This window comes from Corythoichthys intestinalis, chromosome 18 (assembly GCF_030265065.1).
Source record: "Corythoichthys intestinalis isolate RoL2023-P3 chromosome 18, ASM3026506v1, whole genome shotgun sequence".
NCBI classification, from domain to species: domain Eukaryota; kingdom Metazoa; phylum Chordata; class Actinopteri; order Syngnathiformes; family Syngnathidae; genus Corythoichthys; species Corythoichthys intestinalis.
This window is the reverse complement of record NC_080412.1, coordinates 48,084,470-48,106,575: the sequence shown is the minus strand read 5'-3', so window position 1 is coordinate 48,106,575 and position 22,106 is coordinate 48,084,470. Positions and strand designations below refer to the sequence as shown.

Sequence of the window (22,106 nt, the reverse complement as noted above, 5' to 3'; positions counted from 1 at the left end):
ATTTGTGTTCCAATATTGAAATGTAAAAATTTGCTAATGAAATCCAGACATTTATTCTGGAAGTTTCAAGAAATGTAGCCCTCACCCAATCTGTTTGGTCTTATTAATGTGCCGTCCCCAGCAAAAAGTGCACATGCAGGTGATGCTGTTGCCTGTCCTTACCAATGTTGAGACTGAAGAAATACCCCTCAATGTCAAGTTATAATTCTCGTTTATTGACAAAGATGAGGGAACCCTGAAGAACAAGAAAATAGCTCATTAGCCACAGCATACTAACTTAACTGAATAGAGGAAAACAGAACAACAAGTACTAACACAACAGATAGCATATCTTTCTCTGTACATATATAAGCCAAAATACAACAAGAGGCACATAATTGACATTAACAGTGAGTAGACTTCCAGAAATACGTGTGAAGCACACATAGCACATAGCAATAGCATATACGTCTCATACAACTACTAACTCTCCCACTGTTGAGATGAATAACATTACTATGGAACGGCGCTGCCCCCTAGCGGCCAGTGGCATTCTCTTCAGAGACCAAACCTACGCCCTTGTATTATATACAGTATAGAAATGATCAGTCTTTGTTAGCTGTTTGTGAAATTGTGCGCTTGTACGCTACATTCACTTACATCCTGTGTAACTCCTGGGGGCTAAGCCCCCTCTGATCCTAAAAACCTAGTGACGCCCCTGGTGTTCACTAATGGATGAAGACGTGCAATGAGGCTGACGCTGAACAGTAGAAAATTGAGCTCATGAAATCAAACGATTTCATTTATTTTATTATTTGCGTGACAATAGACCCCCTGTGCTCTTTTCTCTGCTTATAAAGCGTCGAATAGAAAATAACGTACGGCGTCCGAGTGACTTAATTCAGTTGATCAATGGGAAGTCGCCCAGTGTTTTGTTTTTAGTTTTTTGGTTTGGTTTTGTTTTGTTTTGTTTTGTTTTTTCGCCTCAAGACGAAAATCTCGGTGACGTCAGAGCACTTCCGTATCTCGGACCAATCGCGGCGTATGTCACTCGGGCTTCCGTTTGACGGACAGTCCGCGCGGCCAATCGCGGAGCGCCGATCGGCCGAACCTTTGTACGGGTAGAGGCGGGGCGACGCTAGCTCGCTTGCATAGCGGAAGAAAATGGCGGCCGTGGCCACCGAGCCAGGAGCTGCGGCGATTCGCTCGACGGCGACGAGCGACGACGGCTCGCCGGAGCCGGGTTCCGGGCGAATGCCCGAAGGGGCGCCCGAGCCGGCCGCGGAGCCCGAGCCCGAGCCGGCCGCCGAGCTCGGCGGCCTAGGAGCGGGAGACGGCGGCGACGCGGACGTGGAGGAGCGCCGTTGCCGCCATCTCGGGCCGGAGCCGGAGCCCGCGACGGCGGCGGGAAGAGTCCAAGAAGAGGCGGCCGGCAGCGGCGGCCGGGGTGAGCAAGTCACGCCGAACCGGAGCGGCCCCGAGCGCTACTCTCTCGGAGAAGCGGTCTCGGCGCAGACGGCCTACCGCAGCGGTAGCGGCGGCGGCAACAGCAACTGCGGCGGCAGCAGCAGCAGCAGCAGCATCGTCGCGCAGCCCAAGCCCACCTCGTCCGCCGTATTCCTGCACTCTTTCCCGGTCCCGCGGCCCCCGGCCGGTGCCGAGGCCGGCCTTTTCGCGGCGGAGGCGGCGGAACCGAGCGGCGACACCGCCGGCCGGGGCCGAGCCTACGCGGCCGTCGGCCAGGACGCCGCTCCGGAGGAGGGGGCGCCGTGCCGAGCTTCCCCGAAGCCCGACGTCAAGCCCGGCCAAGCCTCGGCGGACGCTTCTGCTTCCTGCATTCCGCGGCTCGGTGCCGTGCAGGTGCAGGTGCAGGACCTGAGCTTGAGTCTGGGTTCCGAGGTCCGGGTCTCTTTGGACCACGTCATCGATGACGCGCTGGTTGTGTCCTTCCGGCTGGGCGAGAAGCTCTTCTCCGGGGTTCTCATGGACGTTTCAAAAAGGTATTGACTAAAGCTTCAACTTGCAGATATTGTTGTTTAAAAACTCGTTGACTGCTTTTCTGGGTGACGCTCTTAAAATGAGCGCGCACGCCATATTGGCGCTTTTGCCCTAGGTCAAAAGTTTCATTCAACTGAATGGTAAAAGTCCTCCTTACCTATCAAACCCGCTAACATACTTCCCTACTGTTCAAATGGATCATTTCACAAATTGTCGACAGTAGAAGTCCAGTCCGTAGCGAGGGACCGCGTGTCTTCGAACGGACCGGAAGTCTGTCGTCGTTTCATGCCGGCCGTCCGGATTCAAATGATTTTGGGGTCCGTCGAGCGATGCCGCAAACGGCGCTTCGGCTCCGCTTCTGCTGTCGTTTTGTCGTGTTTCTTTTTCTTTTATTTTTTTCCGTCTCTAAGATGTCTGCGTCGCCCGCAGGTTCGGACCGTACGGGATTCCCGTCACGCCGTTTCCCCCGCGCCAAGACCGGAGCGGCGCTCGGAGGGCGGCGCCCCCCGAGCGGGAAGCCACGGGCGAAGAAGACGCGCCTAACGGCCCGCGGAAGCCGCTGTTTCAGGAGGGGGCGCCGTACCCGCCGCCGCTCTTCATCAGGGACACGTACAACCAGGACTTACCTCAGCCGCCGCCCCGCAAGATCAAGCGGCCCAAGCGCCGCTACCGCTGCGAGGAGCCCACCTCCATTATGAACGCCATCAAGCTGCGCCCGCGCCAGGTGCTGTGCGACAAATGTAAAGGCGCGGCGGCCGTTCGGCACGCCGGCCCGCGGGACTCCAGGGGCGAGGAGCGCCGGCGGAAGGCGGCCGAGGGGCCCGTGTCCGCCGAGGTCAAGCGATTGAGGAGCGACGACCGCGCCCGCGGGGATGAGCGAGGGGGCCGCGGCGCGGAGAGACGCGCGCCGCCGGGGACGCGGGCGCCGGCCGGCTTCCCCTCGTCGCCTCGCGCGCCCTCCTCGTCTTCGTCGGCACGTCTCAAGCCGAACTCTAAGAAGGCGACGCAAAAAGGGAGCGACGGGGCCAAGAAGGCGGCGCGGAACTCGCCGCCGGCCCCCCTCGGCGAGAATCGGGACAGAGAGGGCAAGGCCCTGACACGTGCCGCCGCTCTGCGGAAGCAGAAAGTCCACTTCACGCGCCGGCTGCAGCAGCTGAGCGCCGCCCTGGTCGGCCCCGCCTTGCCGCCTCGAATGCGCCTCAAACCCCAAAGGTATCGTACCGACGAGCCGCGGGCCCCGCCCTCCTCCTCCTCCTCTTCTTCTGCCTCCCCCTCCTCTTCTTCCTCACCTCCCAATATCGACAACGCTCGCTCCGGTCCCGACCCGTCCGCGTCGCGTCCCCCGGCGCCTACCTCTTCTTTTTGCGCCGCCCCGGAAGAGGAGGAGCGTCGTCCTCCGCCACGTCCCGACCTCTCGGAGGGCGTCTCGGCGCTCCCCCCGCCCCCGGCTCGCTTGGCGGCGCCCCCCTGCCCGTCGGCGGGCGACGAGGAAGGGGAGCGACCCGAACGGCGGCGCAAGTCGTCCACGTCGTCGTCCTCTTCCTCGTCGTCCGCGTCGTCCTCTTCCGTCTTCTCCAAGTCGGTGTCCAAGTGTCAGCTGCCGGACGGGCGCGCGGTGTGCGTGGGCGACATCGTTTGGGCCAAAATCTACGGCTTCCCCTGGTGGCCGGCGCGGGTGCTGGGCATGACGGTGGCGCGGCGAGCCGACGGCGCGGGGCGGCAGGAGGCGCGCGTGTCCTGGTTCGGCTCGCCCACCACCTCCTTCCTGCCGCTGGCGCAGCTCTCGCCCTTTCTGGAGAGCTTCCAGTCGCGCTTCGACAGGAAGAGGAAGGGCCCGTACCGCCGCGCCATCTCCGAAGCCGCCAGCGCCGCCAAGCAGCTGACGCCCGAAGTGCGCGCTTTGCTCACGCAATTTGAAACGTAGCGCCGTCCTCCCGGGGCTCCGGACTTCTTTTTTTTTTTTTTTGTCTACCAATAGCCCAGAACGACCGGCGCAAAGACAACATTTCGGTGGCGGCGGCGGCGGATGGACCGGCGGCTCCGTTATTTTCCGTTCTTCCTAAGTACGGTTCGCTGTTGTTCGTGACTGCGGTTTGGAATAACAGAGAACCAAAATGGCACGACCAGAATTGAGTCATCATATTACCAGATTGAAGTTGAACATTGCTAAAGTCATATGTTCTAATACATGCTAACTATGAGCTCAAAGTCACCATAATACCAGAAAAAAAGGATATTCAAGTCAAATAGGAATATCGCGTTGTGCGCGTGTGCCATAATAGTACCATCGCAGATGATGATGATGATTTTTTTTTTTTTTTTTTTGAGCAGGTAAACCTTTGGCTTGCTTCGTAAAAGCAGCAAGTGTGCCGAGAAATGGCAATCTTCATCATTTGCAGGTAAACCGACCTCCTGAGCCGGGATGAAAGTGCATTGTATGAATACACTGCGATTTTTTGCACTTGGATAAATGAATCCAATTAAGGTCAATGGAAGCACTCTAATGCAGGCAGAAAAGAACATTTTTACAATGAAGAATACCATCAATATAATAAATGAGAATCAAATGCAATACGCTCATACAAAAAGTCAAATAGTCTTCCCAAACAGAGCTATTTAAGTTATCTGGTGAAAATTCTTTTTGTTTTCATTTGCAAGATACCCTATATCCCAAAAAGGTCATATCGTTCGGCCCTAATGATGACCCATTTCAAATGGTCACGTGACAAAAGTGAAAACTCCGTTCAAATCCACAATATTGCGAGCGAGCGTCTCATCTGTCACAAATAAAGTCATCTTTTGGCATACGGAACGATCGTCAACGGTAGGACTTAGGCTCGGTAGCGGCTCATTTGGCTATCCACTGCATCTGTGCGTATTTCGTCACGTCTGAGCTAAAATGACTGCTATTTTCTCGTGGTGTTGTGACTTCAATCTGGTCATAGGATGCCTTTTTTGTCGCGGTCCGTTTTCCTTATTTGTCGGGCCCTAATACTCGCTGAAAAAAAACGGACGGGGAGCGTGGGCGAAAGCGGACTGGAAGGTCCGGAGCCCCGTCCGCAGGTTGGCGTTCCCACCTCGGATTCCGCTTTGCAAAAGTGCTCCAAATCCGCCCGGGTGTGAACGGAGCGTCGCTCTTCATACAAAGCGTGGTATGAAAGACACTCTGCTGCTTTTACAAATCATCAGTCTCGGACGAGCACTCACTCAGACATTTGATCATGTAGAACAAACTCAGAAAAAATAATGAATTGGTTTAAAACTGCAACTCTTTAGCATTCAGAAATGAATGAATAACATTGTGGTGGTGAGTAAATGTTACTTTTATAGAGCAAGTGCAGGGAAATATAAATGGAATCACTCCATTCAGAGGAAAACAAATATGGAATCATGAGAAACAAAGAAATAACAATCAAAAGACTTCTCTAGTATTTAGTAGAACCACCTCTGGCTTTTATGACAGCTTGCAGTCTCTGAGGCATGGACTCCATGAGTATTCTTCATCAATTTGGCGCCAACTCGCTTTGATCGCGGTTGCCCGATCATCCTTGCAGGTCGGAGCCTCGCTGTGGACCCTTTTTTTTTTTTTTTCCACCACAGGTTTTCAATAGGGTTGAGATCCGGGCTATTTGCTGGCCATGACATCGACTGGATGAGTCTTTCTCCAAGGAATGCCTGAACAGTTTTAGCTCTGTGGCATAATGCATTGTCATCTTGGAAAATGACATTTTCAATTGAAGGGATATGAAAGCCGTCTACAATTTCAATGTAAACTAACCACAGTGCCTTTGCCTGACATTCAGCCCCTTGTCCAATGCAGATTCTTGACAAGGTGATGATGCTGGAACTTTTGTTTGGTGCTGCTGCTGCTGCTGCTGCTGCTGCTGCTGCTGTGAGATTTACAGAGATGACTGCCTGAAGAAAACATTGAAATTTTCTTGATGATATGGGACTGCATGTTAGGCAAAGGCATTGTGGTTCAGTCTTCATAAATGCACAAGTTTACATTGAAATTGCAGACTGCTTTCTTATCCCTTCAATTGAAAATGTCATTTTCCAAGATGACAATGCATTATGCCACAGAGCTAAAACTGTTCAGGCATTCCTTGGAGAAAGACTCATCCAGTCGATGTCGTGGCCAGCAAATAGCCCGGATCTCAACCCTATTGAAAACCTGTGGTGGGAAAAAAAAAAAAAAAAGGTCCACAGCGAGGCTCCGACCTGCAAGGATGATCGGGCAACCGCGATCAAAGCGAGTTGGCGCCAAATTGATGAAGAATACTCATGGAGTCCATGCCTCAGAGACTGCAAGCTGTCATCAAAGCCAGAGGTGGTGCTACTAAATACTAGAGATGTGCTTTGATTGATTTCTTTGTTTGTCTCTCATGATTCCATATTTTTGTCCACGGAATGGAGTGATTCCATATATATTTCTCTGCACTTGCTCTATAAAAGTAACATTTACTGACCACTACAATGTTATTTATTCATTTCTGAATGCTAAAGAGTTGCACTTTGAACTCATTCATTTTTTTTTTCTGAGTTTGTTCTACATGATCAAATGTCTGAGTGAGTGCTCGTCCGAGACAGATGATTCCATACTTTTTGCTAAGGGGTTGTACTTAACCAAACTGGAGGTGCGTGTTATTGGGGGGGGGGGGGGGGGGGGGGGGGGCTTGCAATTTTTGGATCGTCGTCCCGTTATTTGCCGGCCGGACGCCACGTTTTTTCCCCCTGTGACAAAGTCACAAAAGCTGTGAAAGTTGCCCCGCCCGAGCGAGCCATCCGTCCATCCGCTGTGTCTTTAGGCCCGGCCCGAGAAGCTGATCATCCCTTTCCTCCCCTGCCCGTCTGCCCGGCCGGCCGGCCAGGCAGCCGCACCGATGGTGACAATGACGTATTTTCCCTCTCTGTTTGTCTCCTGCTCCACTTTTGGACTTTTTTTTTTTGTCTGTTTGCAGATCAGAGATTCTGGAGAAAAGCCACTTTGTGTAAATGTTTTTTTTTCTCTCTCTGATGTTTCAAATCTTAAATAAAACTTCTCTTTGAATTGTGGTCATTTGAGCTTTTTTTTCTTCTGCTCCTGCTGCGCCTGCCTGCCTGCCCGCCCGTGTCATTGGCTGCTTTTTTCCTCAGATTTTCTTAGCTGCAAACAGGGTTACAAGCGAGCAGAGTGGGAAAATACTCAACTTCATCATCTTTGATAGTAAAGCGTGTGGCAAAACGAGCTTCTTCCTGCCTGACCGCAAAAAAAAAAGTTTGCCATCCTCACTCACGAAACAATTTGGCGCACTAGGATTAGTTTCATTGTGTGTTAATTGTGCTTTGCCAAGTTCCCCACTATGGGGCGCTGTTTGTAAAACAGCACATGTTGAAAATGACTGACATTTTCTCACATTTAGTGCAGCATGGTGTTTAAATCAAGAACTAAACAATTGATATCTTAAATCTAAATCTCTAAATCTAAATCCTTAATGTAAATTTTGAATCTTAAATATAAATCCTAAATTTAAATCTTATATTTAAATGTAAATCTTAAATATATATCATCAATCTTAAAACGGGTGAAACTAAATATTTAGGTAATATGCAAACACAGTCTGAGCTGCTCCAACTTTTATTTTGTTACTTTCGGTCACCAGTCATGTGAATTTGCATATTAGATATATATTTAGTTTCACCTGTTTCAAGATTTAGGATTTAGATTTTAACATTTCCGATTTAGATTTAAATTTAGGATTTGTATTCAAGATTTCCATTTAAATTTGAAATTTAAATTAATGATTTATAGGGTTAGGATTTAGATTTAACATTTAAATTTAACATTTAGATTAAGGATTTATGTGTAAGATTTAGATATACATTTAAGATTAAAGATTTAAATGAAATGTTCTGGATTTAAACATTTAAGTAATACTTATTATTTTAAAATAAATAAGTTGCTAAATAATGTTGAAAATGTGCACACACAAAAAAGATCAAAATTTTGGACAACATTATAAAAATCAATACGACGACTGTGCAAACGTCAATGATTTACAGCTTTAACAGTACACTTCAAACAGACAACTTATTGTTAAAGGCTGCTGTGACATAATTACTCAAGACAATAGTTTACTTCAAGGTTTCAGGTCCAGAGCATTTTTAATACATGCACTGCACGCACACATGCACACGCCCCCCCATACACACACATTAAAGATATATTGCTCTTTTGCCAATGACACATTAATGATTGCATGATTGACACAAAATAAAGCAAGCACATACATAAAAATAGCTGTGGCCATTAAACGGTCATATTATAGTTATAATTTATGCTGAATGCGTTACACTTCATCAAAGAAATCACACACAGATACAAAACAACAGCTCATACTACTTGCTAGATCCAGTTCGTGCCCAATCCACTCATTAAGTTCAGCCATTTTGACAAGGTTAGAGCCGCTATCTGACTCCACCGCGTTCATTTTATAGCGTTAGCCGCTAGCGTTAGGCTGAGGCCCGGCTACCAGTAGAAAGCACCCTCTCCTGAAATCGGGAGAACCAGGGAGGAAAGCGGGAGAAAGGCCGTTTGGAGGCTGCCAAGAGTCAACTTAATGTCCGGTGAAAGTTTGCCGAAGCTCCCTTAAGCCCGACTCGAAGCGTTAGCCTACCGGGCTTCTGTTTGTTTGAGTTCCTGATAACGACGTGACTCCATACGTGAGCACACAGACCGCTTTCTTAAAGGGTATGACAACACCTGGGGAAATGCTAATATTCCATCATTTATCCATCAACGCATGCCTTTTGAATTCATATCATGCCACTTGGTGTAATTATACACATCGCAACACCAAGAAAATGATAGAAATTAGGTCGATTGTCAAGCTAAAAGGACCCGCCCCCGAGATGCCGGAAATCTAGCATATTGTGTGCGTGACGTCACTATAAGGAAACAACCGGCTGGCTCAGTGCTTAGTACTGAATGGCGGACAATTTTGTTTCTATTTCCAGCGACGAATCCCACGTAACGAATATTCTTCTAATGGTGACGAGGAGAGTTATGAACCTTTCTTTGGTGTTTTGGGTTATCAATTTGAGCCCAAACGAAAGCCAATGCAGCCTAATGAAAGGATCACTGAGGGGAGCAATCACACACCGGCCGCCGGCAACAGAATCACCGAATGGTTTGTTTTGCATTTCTTTTTGTGAAGCTGATACACCGTGACCGCAAAATAAAGTCATGTATAGAATAATGATCATTTCATATGCTATCATCGGTTTTCGCTCTGCCAACCGACACAAATATGAATGGGATTAGAGGATTTGTTCTATATATTTTACGAGCGATAATTTATACATGTGTCCAATGCGTGATATGTTTTTTATTATATAAGAGTACTCACTCTGGCCATTTCCCTCCTTTGCTTTGCCTGGGGTGGTGAGGTGGTCTCATCAGAGCCAGTCATCGTCCTCTTTCTTGTTATGTCGGGACATTTAGGTGGCTGCGCATGTAGGTGGGCACCGCATCTGCTTTCAGCAGCAATTTCTTAGCAAAACCTGATTTCATTTGCCCATAGCTCGTATAGCTTTCAGGTGTAAAATGTGCATCACACAAAACCGTGCCGGAGGCTGGGTCTGCAAAATTAGCCCTCTTAGCACTGACGAACTTTACTCATTGTCTGCGTAGTCCAGCTCTTTTTCTCGAGGACTCATGGGTACTCTATTTGTAGCTATTTGTAAAGCACATAGCATGACAGGTATGAACCATTTTAGCAATTTTTTGATAAAACACAAACGCAACTCTCTTGTCGATAAACAACGATGGCACCTGCCTCGACCTTTTGTTTCCTTGTTATGACGTCTCCGCCACATTCGGCTGTTTCCGGAGTACTTTCGGAAATGTTCGTCATTTTCGATCTATTTTCGATAATTGCTCATGAATGCGATTTCTTTTTTTGTTAACTTTATTAATATTTGTTATCTTGCCACATAACGGTTCTATTGATATCTCACAGCCCCTTAGTGTAAAGTGGAACGAACATAGCCGAACAACACAGAGTCAAAGCGGGATGAAAAGACTCGATTTTCTTGCTTTATAAAATTACCAAAGTTACCGACATGGTGAAAATGACGTCGGTCGTCGTGAAGAATTTCGGTAACGGTAAATTTTCGGCGTGCCGCCCGGCTCTACCCCTTATCCTCTAAATGTGCTGGCCCCGCCCAAAACTAGATGTCCACCGTTTGTACACGCTATTAGTTCAACTGTAGCGCTAAATTTCAATAGGCTTTCACTGCAAAAGAAGCGCGCTATTAGTTCAACTGTAGCGCTAAACTTCAATAGGCTTTCACTGCAAAAGAAGCACGAACCGGTTGTATTTCAAGGTGGCGCGCGTACCGGCACAAAAGGGGCCTCCCAACTTTGCCACTTGTGACCGACCGCGCGGCAGTGACGGCGGCGGCGGTTCCGTGACTTGTGACGTGTGTGTCGTTCTAGCTCCGCCTCCCTGAAGAGCTGCTGACGACGGCGCCGACCGACCCGCTCCGCAGCCGTCGCCCCTCCCTCCGTGGATATTTAACGAGTATATTTATAAGGCTCCGCCTCCCCGAAGAGCTGCTGACGACGGCGCCCGCCGACCCGACCCGCTCCGCCCGCCGTTCCCCCTCGTGGATATTTAACGAGTATATTTATAAGGCTCCGCCCCCTCGGCCGCCGCGCCGGCCTCTTCTTCACATTAGTTGTTCTAGAAACTGGGATGAGCGAGGCAATAAAGTGACGCTGACAAACATCACCTATGAGATGTCATCTTTCAACCAACTCCAGCGTCCGCGCAAAGGATATTCCATTTATTTTGTATCACTCTGTTTCCCCCAAAGCGGGATGGTTTTTGATGTCAAATATCGAGGTACCAATGGTCTTCTGTTAACGACCGCAACGCGAAGCCTTTGAAGACCGGGTAAATGGACTCTTTGTGAATTGAATCTGCTCGTTTACGGAATGAAAGGACAACATTTTTGCTCACGGATTTTTCCGAGGAAAAGAAGAAGAAAAAAAGGTCACAGGGAGGCGTTCCGGCCTTCCCCGGGAAAGCGGTCAATGCGCGCTAATTACTAATAGTGTAATCATTGATGAGGTGACACTCCTAGAGTAATTGATTTGCCCGTTGTGAGTCAAAGTCCACATAGATTATTATTTACAGATTGTTAAAGTGCGCCCCCCCCAACCACCTGCGTGGCTCCGCCGCTAACTTTGGAGTATTTCCTAAATCAACATGGCTGCCGCCGGTCAAGACGACAGCAAGGTAAGCGGGATTAGCCATTCTGGACGTACTCCTTTACTGGAGTACAAGTACAGGTATTTGTAATAGCGCTCAACTCACCTATTTTGCGAAAAACGGATTCCTCTGAAATGTACTTACAGTAAAGACACCGTCAACTACTATTGTCATGTCTTTTATAAATGGCTCTATTTGTGGTTTCTGAACGGAATGGTCCCAAAACGGGGAAGATTGAAAGGATTCATTCAATTGATTATATTGGCTGGCGTTATATCGATAACACCAACAGAATACTGGTGAGGTAGGGATTTTTTGGCTGGAGATTTCAATCACGTCCGATGAAGAATTACTCCATCCGCTCTTAAAGTTTTTGTAACCTCGTACTCGTCGGTCCTGTCGACCGCCGGCCCGCGTGACCTAAATTGCGAAGCAACGGACGACGCGGCCTCCCTCGTAGACTTTGACCGCTCGGTGCTCCGTTAGCGGAGGTCGGGGCTGTTTAAGCCGTCTGACCTGAGGGCGCCCTCCGGAGGGGCGCGAGAGACTAAAGCGCGGCGGAAATGACAAAGCCGCGACATTTGTTACGCGCAGAGTCGAGAGGACGTCTCGAGGAGGCGGAGCTGTGAAGCCGGGGCCAAAGACGCCAATTCGGCGGGCGACATGATTTACACCATCGAGGATGTGCCGCCCTGGTACCTGTGCGTCTTGCTGGGCCTGCAGGTACGCCGACCCCGTGCGTCCGAGCCGTGACCCCCGCGGGTCTGAGCCGTGACCCCGCCCGTCCCTGCGTCCAGCACTACCTGACCTGCTTCAGCGGGACGGTGGCCGTGCCCTTCCTGTTGGCCGAGGCCATGTGCGTGGGGCGGGACCAGAACGTTGTCAGCCAGCTCATCGGAACCATTTTCACCACTGTGGGAATCACCACGCTGGTGCAGACCACCTTGGGAGTCAGGTGAGGCGCGGGCGGGCGGCCGTCGGGAAATCGGGCAGCGGCGCTAAATTTGGCGGCGGCGTAGACTTCCTCTGTTTCAAGCGTCGGCTCTGGCTTTCCTGATTCCCGCACAAGCCATTCTCAGCTTGGAGCGCTGGACCTGCCCCAGCCAAGGTGAGAGGAGGAGCGCCATCTCCGCCTTGCCCGGCCGCGGTTCATCTCACCCTTTGCCCGTGTCGCCAGATGAGATTTACGGCAACCGGAGCCTCCCGCTGGATACGGCCCACGTTTGGCAGCCTCGCATCAGAGAGGTCCGTTGGTCCGTCTCTCTGCCCCGACGGGAAGCGTTTCTCCAATGTGTGTGCGCTCGCTCGCTTAGATCCAGGGCGCCATCATGGTGTCCAGCACGGTGGAGGTGGCCATCGGTCTCCTCGGGCTCCCCGGGGTCCTGCTGGATTACATCGGGCCGCTGACCGTCACGCCCACCGTCTCGCTCATCGGCCTCTCCGTCTTCACCACGGCCGGCGACCGGGCCGGCTCGCACTGGGGCTTCTCGGCGCTGTGAGGCCCCGTCCCCGTACCTCCTCGACCGGCCGGCCGATCGGCGCTGACTTTGCCCCTCTCGCGCGGGCAGGTGCATCCTCCTCATCGTGCTGTTCGCTCAGTACCTGCGGACCACCTCGCTTCCTTTCCCGGTCTACAGCAGGACGCGTGGGCTGAGGTTCAGCAGGATTCACGTCTTCAAGATGTTTCCCGTAAAGGAGCGCCCGCCGGAAGGTTAGCCCCGACCCGGGTCAAAACCGTCCTCTCTATTCAGATCATCCTGGCCATCGTGCTGGTGTGGCTCCTGTGCTACATCTTCACCCTCGGCGACCTCCTGCCCAGCGACCCGAGGGGTTACGGCCACCGGGCCCGCACCGACGCCCGCGGGGACATCCTGACCTCCGCCCCCTGGTTCAGGGTGCCGTACCCCTGTGAGACCCCGGCTCCTATCTATGTCCGTCCGACAAGGGCGAGGTCACTTAGCGTGGCCCTTTTTCCCCCGCGACAGGCCAGTGGGGGCCGCCCACGGTGACGTTGGCGGGCGTGCTGGGCATGTTCAGCGCCACCTTGGCGGGCATCGTGGAGTCCATCGGCGACTACTACGCGTGCGCTCGGCTGGCCGGCGCGCCGCCGCCTCCGGTCCACGCCATCAACAGGTGGGACGGACGGACGGGCTTATCCGCCTCGGCCCATTATTTCTCCCTTCCCGTTGGGCAGAGGGATCTTCATCGAGGGCATCTGCTGCATCCTTGCCGGACTGCTGGGCACGGGTAACGGCTCCACGTCCTCCAGCCCCAACATCGGAGTGCTGGCCATCACCAAGGTACTCGCTCGGTGGGGAGGGGCCGGGCCGAGCCGACCCGGCCCGCGGTCACTGTCGGCATCCAGGTGGGCAGCCGTCGCGTGGTCCAGTACGGCGCCGGCATCATGCTGTTGCTGGGATGCGTGGGAAAGTTCACGGCTCTCTTCGCGTCCTTGCCGGATCCCATCCTCGGAGGGATGTTCTGCACGCTCTTCGGTCCGTCTCTTGGATTTTTCCCATCGCGGGGACGCGTGCGCTGACGCCGTCGACCCGCTTTTTAGGGATGATCACGGCGGTGGGTCTGTCCAACCTGCAGCTGGTGGACCTCAACTCCTCGCGGAATCTCTTCGTGCTGGGCTTCTCCATGTTTTTCGGCCTGACGCTGCCCGCCTACCTGGACGCGCACCCCAAGTGCATCCGGACTGGCGCGGAGGAGCTGGATCAGATCCTGACGGTTCTCCTGTCCACCGAGATGTTCGTGGGAGGTTTCCTGGCCTTCTGCCTGGACAACACCATACCGGGTGAGCTCCGTATTCCGGTCGCCCCGGCGACGTCGTCGTCTTCGCGGCCTCACTGTATTCCGGTCGCCTCGGCGGCGTTCAGGGTCGAGAGAGGAGCGCGGGCTGTCGCGATGGAGAGCCATGACTTCCTCTTCGTCCTCTACGCCGACCTACGACTTTCCGGCGGGGATGGCGGTCGTCCGACGGGTCCGCTGGCTCAGGAGACTGCCCGTCAGTCCCACCTTCAGAGGGTGGAGCTCTTCCCGAGAGCCGGCCGGACGAGGGGCGGCGGAGGCGGGGCTTCGCGAGGAAGACGCCGACCTGTCCACCAAAGTTTAACTTCTTAACCCAAATTTTAAAATGAAAAAAATGGATTTGCTTTGCGTGCGTGCACAAGCGCAATTTGCTTTCTCTGACCAATGTCATGATATTTCCATTGGTGGAAGATTTGTGTCACCTTTGTCTTTCAATATAGTTTCATTTTCAGAGTTGATGATTTTCTTTTGTCTTGCTCTCAAGCAAGTTGAGCGTCGTCACATTTCTTGCTGTGTTTTGACACAAAATAGAATAGAGTGGAAAGCCTGTATTGTCATTGTTCAATGAGCTTCGAAGCTACCCCAGCCACATAGACCAAAAGTACAATAAGGCTAATCCCCCCCGCCCCCCCCAAAAAAACACAAGTTTAGGGCTGCAGCTATCAAATATTTTAGTAATCCAGTAATCGACTGAAAATTCTATTGATTACTCTGATAAAACATATTTTTAGGTGAAGAGCAATTATAAATATACATGAGAAAATTTCATCTAATATTGAACCATTTTCAGTCAATCAATGTCTTTATTTTCCATGTACATTGTTGAAAACAGCCAACAATTGCATCTCAGATGTAAAAAAAAAATATATATATATATATATATATATAAATCTTACCTAAAAATGCCATTACGCCTGATAACACACATCGCTTAAAGGTTAGGTGTTTTTCCACGTGCTTCAATTAAAATAACTTGACACAAATAGAAATTTAAGTTCTAGTTAAGTTTTAAGTTAGTCTAAACTGTAAGTCCTGATAGGATTTGGAGTTTTTGCAGTGTTCAAAATAAATGCATGACACCTGCTCTATTGGAACACATTAGGGACCAGTGCTACTTGGTGTTTTATCCAGCAATGACTACTGAGCTAAAATTGACAGTTAGCATTATTAAGTTTTTATTTTACACCCTCATCACTCTACAGCGCTGTTTTCACAGATTAAATAAAGCCTGTATGTAAGAGACGTTAGCCACGCATCGACAGTGGTCATAATGAATAGAAACCTAGCACTTCGCAGGGCTAACGTTACGTTAACAAGGTACAGTAACGTTAATCTTGTTTATTCGCGCTGAGAAGTCTACTGCTTTAAGATGGCGGCTGTTTACAAACGCCGCTGACTCTGTCATTTCGCATCTAGTTCAACATACATGTGATCTCTATGAGACGCATCAGACGATACCTGCTACCACCGTAGCATCATGCGAGCTAGTTTTTAGCAACGTCGGCATCGTTTGTAGCGGCTGCAGTAAGTTTTTTGTTGTTTTTTTTTAAATGCTTCTTCCTCTACGCACGTGACATCAGAGTGTTGTCCCGCATTAACAGTAGTCCGGCCAAAATGTGATGCTTAGAGCTGTCAAAAAGAAACGATTACTTGAGGTAAATAAAATTACTCGGATCAGTTTTTAAACTCGAGTTGCTCGAGTATTCGTTTCAGCTCTACACAAGTTATAGTCATAGGCGGAGTTTGACTTTTGGGGCGGGGGGGGGCACAACATGCTGATGACCCTACAATGCAGTGTAAGCAATAAAATTAACTTAGGCAAATTTGATTTATTTTAACTTACAACTTATATATATATATAACTTACAAGAATATTTATAATAATAAGTTGAAAATGAGCATTTTTTTGTATCCCATCATTCTTGAGGGTAATTCCAAATCAGGCTGCTTCGACTATACTTCATCCATTGACTATGGTACGCCCGCCAGTGTCGTGCCAATGTAGTTACCCCAGTCAAAAATTGTATCCCCTGGGCGGAGCTACTGCGCTGCACTGATTTGCTTGATTTGATTTTGTTTTGGTGATGTCGTTATCTACGAGGGTTTAAAACATGGCACATCCATATAAAAACACATTTTTCTGTCGTACGACATAGCACGTACTGAAGGTAAAAAAGGCCACGTTCCACAGTTTTACTTGTAGGATGACCTATAGCTATTAATACTGTAATTGAAGTCCTGTATGGAGTTTCTCCAGTTTAATAAATGTCGATGTCCAAAATATATAACTGGTTCTTTTCTGCCTTCAATTAATTGTTTAAGTCGACATAACTCACAACTAATGTGTATGTGTGTGTGTGTGTGTGCGCGCTCCCACAGCTAGGGGACACCATTTTTGACGAGGGTAACTACATTGGCAAGACACCGATGGCGGCTCTGTTGTACAATTAGCGCCTTTAGTAGGGCAAATTGAAACTCCGCTCACCATTTTGTCGGTGGCCTTTTTTTGTTTCTTTCATTCATTTTTGTTGTTTGTTTTATTGCTTTACAACTTTTATGGACAATATTTTACCGGTGTAGCGGTATGAAATGTTAAGAGTCTCGCTAGCTCGTTTTACTGTGTCCAGCCGCTCGTAACTCTGCTGCTCTCTGTGAGCGCTTGTGAACTCAGCCGGAACGCGCGCGGCTCTTAAGTGTCTGCGTCACGTGACTACGATGAAGCCAGTAACGCGCTCGGCCAAATGCACACACAAGTTTCTGTGGGTGAATTATGTTATATAATAAAGGGTCACCACACCGGAAAATGTTCATTTTAAAATCATATACTGTATAGGAAACTCAATTACATGCAATGACACTTTTCGGCCACTGGGGGGGGTGGACGGGCCTTTCTGAAAATCCGCTTTTGGTTACAGTGCGAAAAAATGATTATCATCAAGTGGTAGTATAAAAGTTCATATAAAAATCTTCATATAAGAATAGAAGCATATATAAAAAAATCCGGACCAAAGTGACAATTTGTCTTCACTTTGGAAAGTGCAAAAATTGTTTTGGACAAATGGAAGGACGGTCGCTTACAAAGGCGACGGAGCGTTGTTTTTTTGTATTTTTTGGGCTCACCCGCTGGTGGCGCCAATTGAGAACAGATCGAGATGAGAAACGCAACGAAGAAGAAGCAGCAGCGTTACGTCGGGGCAATCGCTGGTAAAAACTGCAAATGGCTCGAACCACTACAGTGTCATTAAGCGGAGCTAAGTGCTGCTCCGACGTTCTTGTTTTTTTGGGGGGGGGGCTCCATATCGTAAAGCTTTTTTACGACATTGACGGACGGACAATTGACGGCAACTGGCTCATCCCTAGACCCGGAAGAGACGAGCTCCGCAGGCGGCGTACCGATCCGTCGTCAGTATTAATAATGACTCAGGCGACCCAACGCACGTTTGACTTAAAGTCTGGCAGGTGAACGAGCCATTTAGCACGCTTAATGGAATATACCCTACCCACCGACGTCACAAAACCACGTGCTCGCTGTGTGGTTCCGCCCACTTGTCCGTCATTTTGTCTCTGTATTAGCATTGGTTTCAATTGATCGAGGAATTTAAAATGCATTTCATGGAAGACCCGGTGCTTTCTGATGCCGTAAACTCATTGGATGTGTTGCATAAAAGGCGTTATGTGGAAAAGCTTCGTTCTATACAGTCGCCAGATCCATATTTGATGCCCAAATCGATGTTTTTCGACCCACTGTCTTCGCCCTGTCTGCCTACGCTGATATTTACAATTATCTTGTCCACACAAAATCAGCCTATTCCCACGAAAATTTGAAAAACTTCAAGAGCTTGGAGGCTTATAAATACTTCGTTGCTGGTTGGGTGAAACAGGTCGTCGTCCACGAAAATTCGGCAGGAATCTATCTTGTGCTTGGAAAGGTGAGTTACGAAATTTTCAATTCAAAATCTTTTGTTATTGCTAACATCCACTGTCAAGTCTAATGTATTTCATGTCGTTTGTCAATGGAGTTAAGGCTTTTAATGTTTATATGGTTTAGCGATAGCACTCTCACTACATACATACGTGTATGTTGTCGGCGATTAGCCTAGCAATGATCTTAATTGTGGTAGTTTGTCAGCCCAAAACCCTCTAAGTATGTTTTAAATGCATCTTACCGGATATAAAACGACTACTACATAGTCTGTGGTGATTTTTTGGTGCGCAGTTTTCACGTCGAATTGCAGCCGTCCATTTCGCTCTCCTCTTTGGATCCCTCGGAATACGGTAAAACTTCAAGTCAATCTTCTCTGTTAGTGCAACCAACAGCCACACGCCTTCACCATTTTGATTATTAATGTTAAGGAGCAGAAAAACACGCCGTAAATAGGAGGAATGTACGTAGCCGTAACAGGTTAACACTATGTTTTGACGGACAATTGGGCAGTACCATTCAGGAGAGCGGAGTTGTGACGTCACGTGGGTAGGGTCTATAGCAAGGGTGGCCAACCCTGGTCCTCGAGAGCAGCAATCCAGCTTGTTTACCATGTCTCCCTCCTTTAAAACACCTGACTCAAATAATCAGGACTGTTATCAGGCAACTGCAGAGCTTGCTGATGAGCTGATCATTTGATTCAGGTGTGTTGAAGCTGGATTGCGGCTCTCGAGGACCAGGGATTGCCACCCCTGGCCTATAGGTTATATTATTATATTATTTGGCGTCGCCTCCTTTCTATTCTTCTCATATATTATATGTTTCTTGTTGTATCCCCACTCTGATCTAAACTGGCCCTTCTCCAAAAATTGTAGTATTCCATCACCCTGAAGGCCGATTTATGCTTCCGTGTAGCGGTGACGGCGGACCTACGCCTCCAAAAAATCCTGACTACACATCACGTGAACGTCGAAGGACTGCGATTGGTCCGTTCAGAACATTGTTTCCGGTTCAGCACAACAACAACACCTTTTTCAAACATTCGCAAACGACTTCTGTGTCGTTTACGCTTCAACATTTGTATTGACAACATTTGTTGTTTAATATTATTCAGCTACAGCTGCAAATGCGCACGTTCCATCTCCATTGCCATTGCTGTCAATGACCGGTGGAAAATGAAAGGAATTCGACAAGAGTCCACCAAAACCACACAAAGACAAAGCCTCACCAATCTAGTGGTATGGCGGTGAATTACTGTGGAAACGTCACTGGCTGTGACAAACTTTGTCCCCACATCACACATGAGACCAATGTTTACATTTGGAGTAAATAAGACAGGTGCTTTTTTGCTTCAATTTTTTTTTTTACAAACTCTTACTTCTTCATATTGAAGAACCCATGCGAAGAATGGGAGTATTATGGACAAAGATTTTTCACGCATTGTAAAGTCGAACCCTGATAAACATCAACAAAAAAAGCATTGAGCAGAAAACCAGGGCGTGAACTGGAAAATCACCGGCATGCAAGCACTATGGAAACGATGCACAGTTGGAAGGGATTGGCCAATCAACCCATGAGCAACCCAGAGCTCTAAACGCAGGAAAGGAAGATGGCACACTGGTTTGGCTCTTGAAACTTGCAGTCCTGTGCAGCTGGAGAAGTTGGCAAAAGATAACAGGAGAGGCAGCCGGTAAGCAGCAGAATTAAAAGATGAAATGTGCTAGCAGCGGCCATTACCACATGGCTTGACTCACCGGTGGAAATGTTTGGACAATTTCAGTATATATTTTAGGGGTAATTTGGGATTTGAGACCCTGGTTTAATATTGACATTGACAATGAATGTATTCTAGCTTTCACTTTTTGTTGTGTTAATTCAAACAATGTAATTTAATGAATTTGTCCTTTTATGGTATAAAAGTTTCAACATTTAAAAAGATTTAAACACTGTAATTTGAAATTAGTTATTGACTGTGCAATTTAAAGAGTTAATTGACTGTTCTAAAATAGTTGTAGTTTCAGTTCAATGTTAATAATGAATTGTTTAGTCAAATGCAACTGTTGACATTTTCTTTTTGTATTGTTTATAGAAGGTTTTCACCTAATGGAGAAAGGTTTCCACATTGCTCAAATAAAAGACAAAAGAAAGGCACGGCCTCCCAAAGTCTGTATCAGTTCGTCAACGATTCAGCACACTCCTGCTTGTCGTTTGTCCTTGACCGATCACCACTTCTGACCCAGCCTGTTGCGCTTGACCCGATTACGCCAGATCTCCAGCCTGACCTACACGACCCGACTGCACCATCTCTCTAGTTCCTGTCCATTTTCACTGCCTGCCAACACGATGAAATAAAACCTGTTCTGTTTCGAACCTGGCATCCGCATTTTTTTCTGTACTAGACGGAAATATATGCATTCGTGGAGTGTAAGGTCATTTTCCCAAATAATACTGTTAAAACACAGGATATCGTTAAAAATGCAGCATACTGCAGCTCCTCAGTTGCCTGCTTTTTACAGTGAATTCTGGTGATACAGGAATATACAGTTTTTCCTGGATTACAGACTATTCAATATTTTTACATTACCAAGACTGTAAAATAACAGTCTGGTAATGGCAATCCTGCTGACAGACTTTTACTGTGTTTTCTATAAATACAGGAATCAACAGTTTTTCTGGATTACGGACTATTACTGTGACACATTTTTACATTACCAAGACTGTAGAAGAACAGTATATAAATGTCAACCCTGCTGCCAGCTCTTTACCGTTATTTTACGCGGAATTTTTTTTACAGTGAAGTTAATGTGAAATCCACACTCAAGCTTGGAAATGGCGGAGGACAGGTCGTGCCTCATTACCCCCACCCCAACAGCGGCATCCCCTGCAATAAAACACAATGATCAAAATATCAGACAGTCAATGAACCGGTGTTTTTCTAACTACTCATTTTCAGACTATACCTGACTTTAAGCCGCACCCATCGAATTTGACACGAAAACAGTATTTGTTCACAGATAAGCCGCACTGGACTATAAGCTTTCCTCACTGTATTATGGGATATGTACACCAAAAGATATTAACCAGTAACACTTTGGTGGAAAGCGGTGTCGTAAGACCATCATAAGACAGTCATGATTATGACATGACACTGTCATGAGCATAAAATGCTTATGACAAATGTCAAAGTGTTATGCAGCGAATGATCTCACTTTTGAATGGATGTCAAAGATCCAGACTCGATATAAATGATTTCTCTCTCACGCTTTCTCTCGCGTTCTTCTTCACGTGAGGAAGCGCAAGGGCGCCCCCACTTAAGCGTGAAAGCACCATAAAAACTAAAAGGCATGCACTTCAATATACTGGTAAATAATACTTTAACAGGGGTCCCCAAACTACGGCCCGCAGGCCGAATACAGTCCGGCCCCCTGAACAATACCAGAGAGCATTTTGATTTTTTTTTTTTTTTCTCTCAATAGTGTTATTTATTTTCTGGCCTTTTTCTGTGAAGAACTCAGAGAGGGTTATTTGGTTATTATCTATTTGATTAATAGTGCTATTATTATTATTAATTATTATTATATATTTTTTTTTTTTTTATTTACTTTTGTTCCGTGAAATATCCAGAAAGGGTTATTTGATTGTGGCTTTCTGAAAAACAATTTTTTTTTTTACATTCAGGCACTCCTGCAATCGTCACACTTTTTCTGTTACAAACTGACCCCGGCCCCTCAGAGAAGGGAAAAGTTATGCAGCCCTCACTGGAAAAAGTTTGGGGACCCCTGCAAGTTTAACACATATTGCTAACGGCAGACCAACTACCTATATGCTAATATATACCAATATTTTTTTATTTCTATTAGAAAAATGTTTCAGTCAAATGTTAAACATTCTTGTGCATTTGCCACTTTTTGCCACAGTTAATATTGAGGCTTTGGGCCTCTTTTGACCTTGTTGTGTGTTTTTAAGGTTGTGACTTCTGATTAAACAAACTCAATGCCAATCTAAATGTTTGTTCTCCCCCCCCCCCCCCCCCAAATTAGAATCGATAAGAGAATCGATAAAGAATCGAATCGTTAAGCAATATCGATAATGGAATCGGAATCGTAAAAATCCTATCAATTCCCATCCCTAGTAAT

At 47.9% G+C, this 22,106-nt stretch overlaps 2 protein-coding genes across 4 annotated transcripts; both read left to right on the top strand.

Annotated features, from left to right (window-relative positions):
• Positions 1 to 1,113: 1,113 nt before the first annotated feature.
• Positions 1,114 to 3,914, top strand: pwwp2a (PWWP domain containing 2A). The gene is made up of 2 exons (XM_057820291.1): positions 1,114 to 1,979; positions 2,407 to 3,914. The coding sequence occupies exons 1-2, from the start codon at positions 1,144 to 1,146 to the stop codon at positions 3,899 to 3,901; spliced, it is 2,331 nt and encodes a 776-aa protein (XP_057676274.1). The 5' UTR covers positions 1,114 to 1,143; the 3' UTR covers positions 3,902 to 3,914.
• Positions 3,112 to 17,356, top strand: slc23a1 (solute carrier family 23 member 1). 3 transcript variants are annotated; one of them, XM_057820294.1, is made up of 14 exons: positions 4,283 to 4,376; positions 10,457 to 11,261; positions 11,829 to 11,957; positions 12,032 to 12,189; positions 12,254 to 12,342; positions 12,412 to 12,479; positions 12,548 to 12,729; positions 12,803 to 12,923; positions 12,986 to 13,142; positions 13,220 to 13,367; positions 13,429 to 13,534; positions 13,600 to 13,729; positions 13,795 to 14,034; positions 14,117 to 17,356. In XM_057820294.1, exons 2-14 carry the CDS (start codon positions 11,232 to 11,234, stop codon positions 14,350 to 14,352), a joined length of 1,794 nt encoding a protein of 597 aa, XP_057676277.1. In that variant the 5' UTR covers positions 4,283 to 4,376; positions 10,457 to 11,231; the 3' UTR covers positions 14,353 to 17,356. The 3 variants fall into 3 exon arrangements, with proteins under 3 accessions (XP_057676276.1, XP_057676277.1, XP_057676275.1); XM_057820292.1 differs by lacking the exon at positions 4,283 to 4,376 and adding an exon at positions 6,648 to 9,146 and having other exon boundaries at positions 13,429 to 14,034; XM_057820293.1 differs by lacking the exons at positions 4,283 to 4,376; positions 10,457 to 11,261 and adding an exon at positions 3,112 to 3,189 and having other exon boundaries at positions 13,429 to 14,034.
• The last annotated feature ends 4,750 nt before the right edge of the window (positions 17,357 to 22,106 follow it).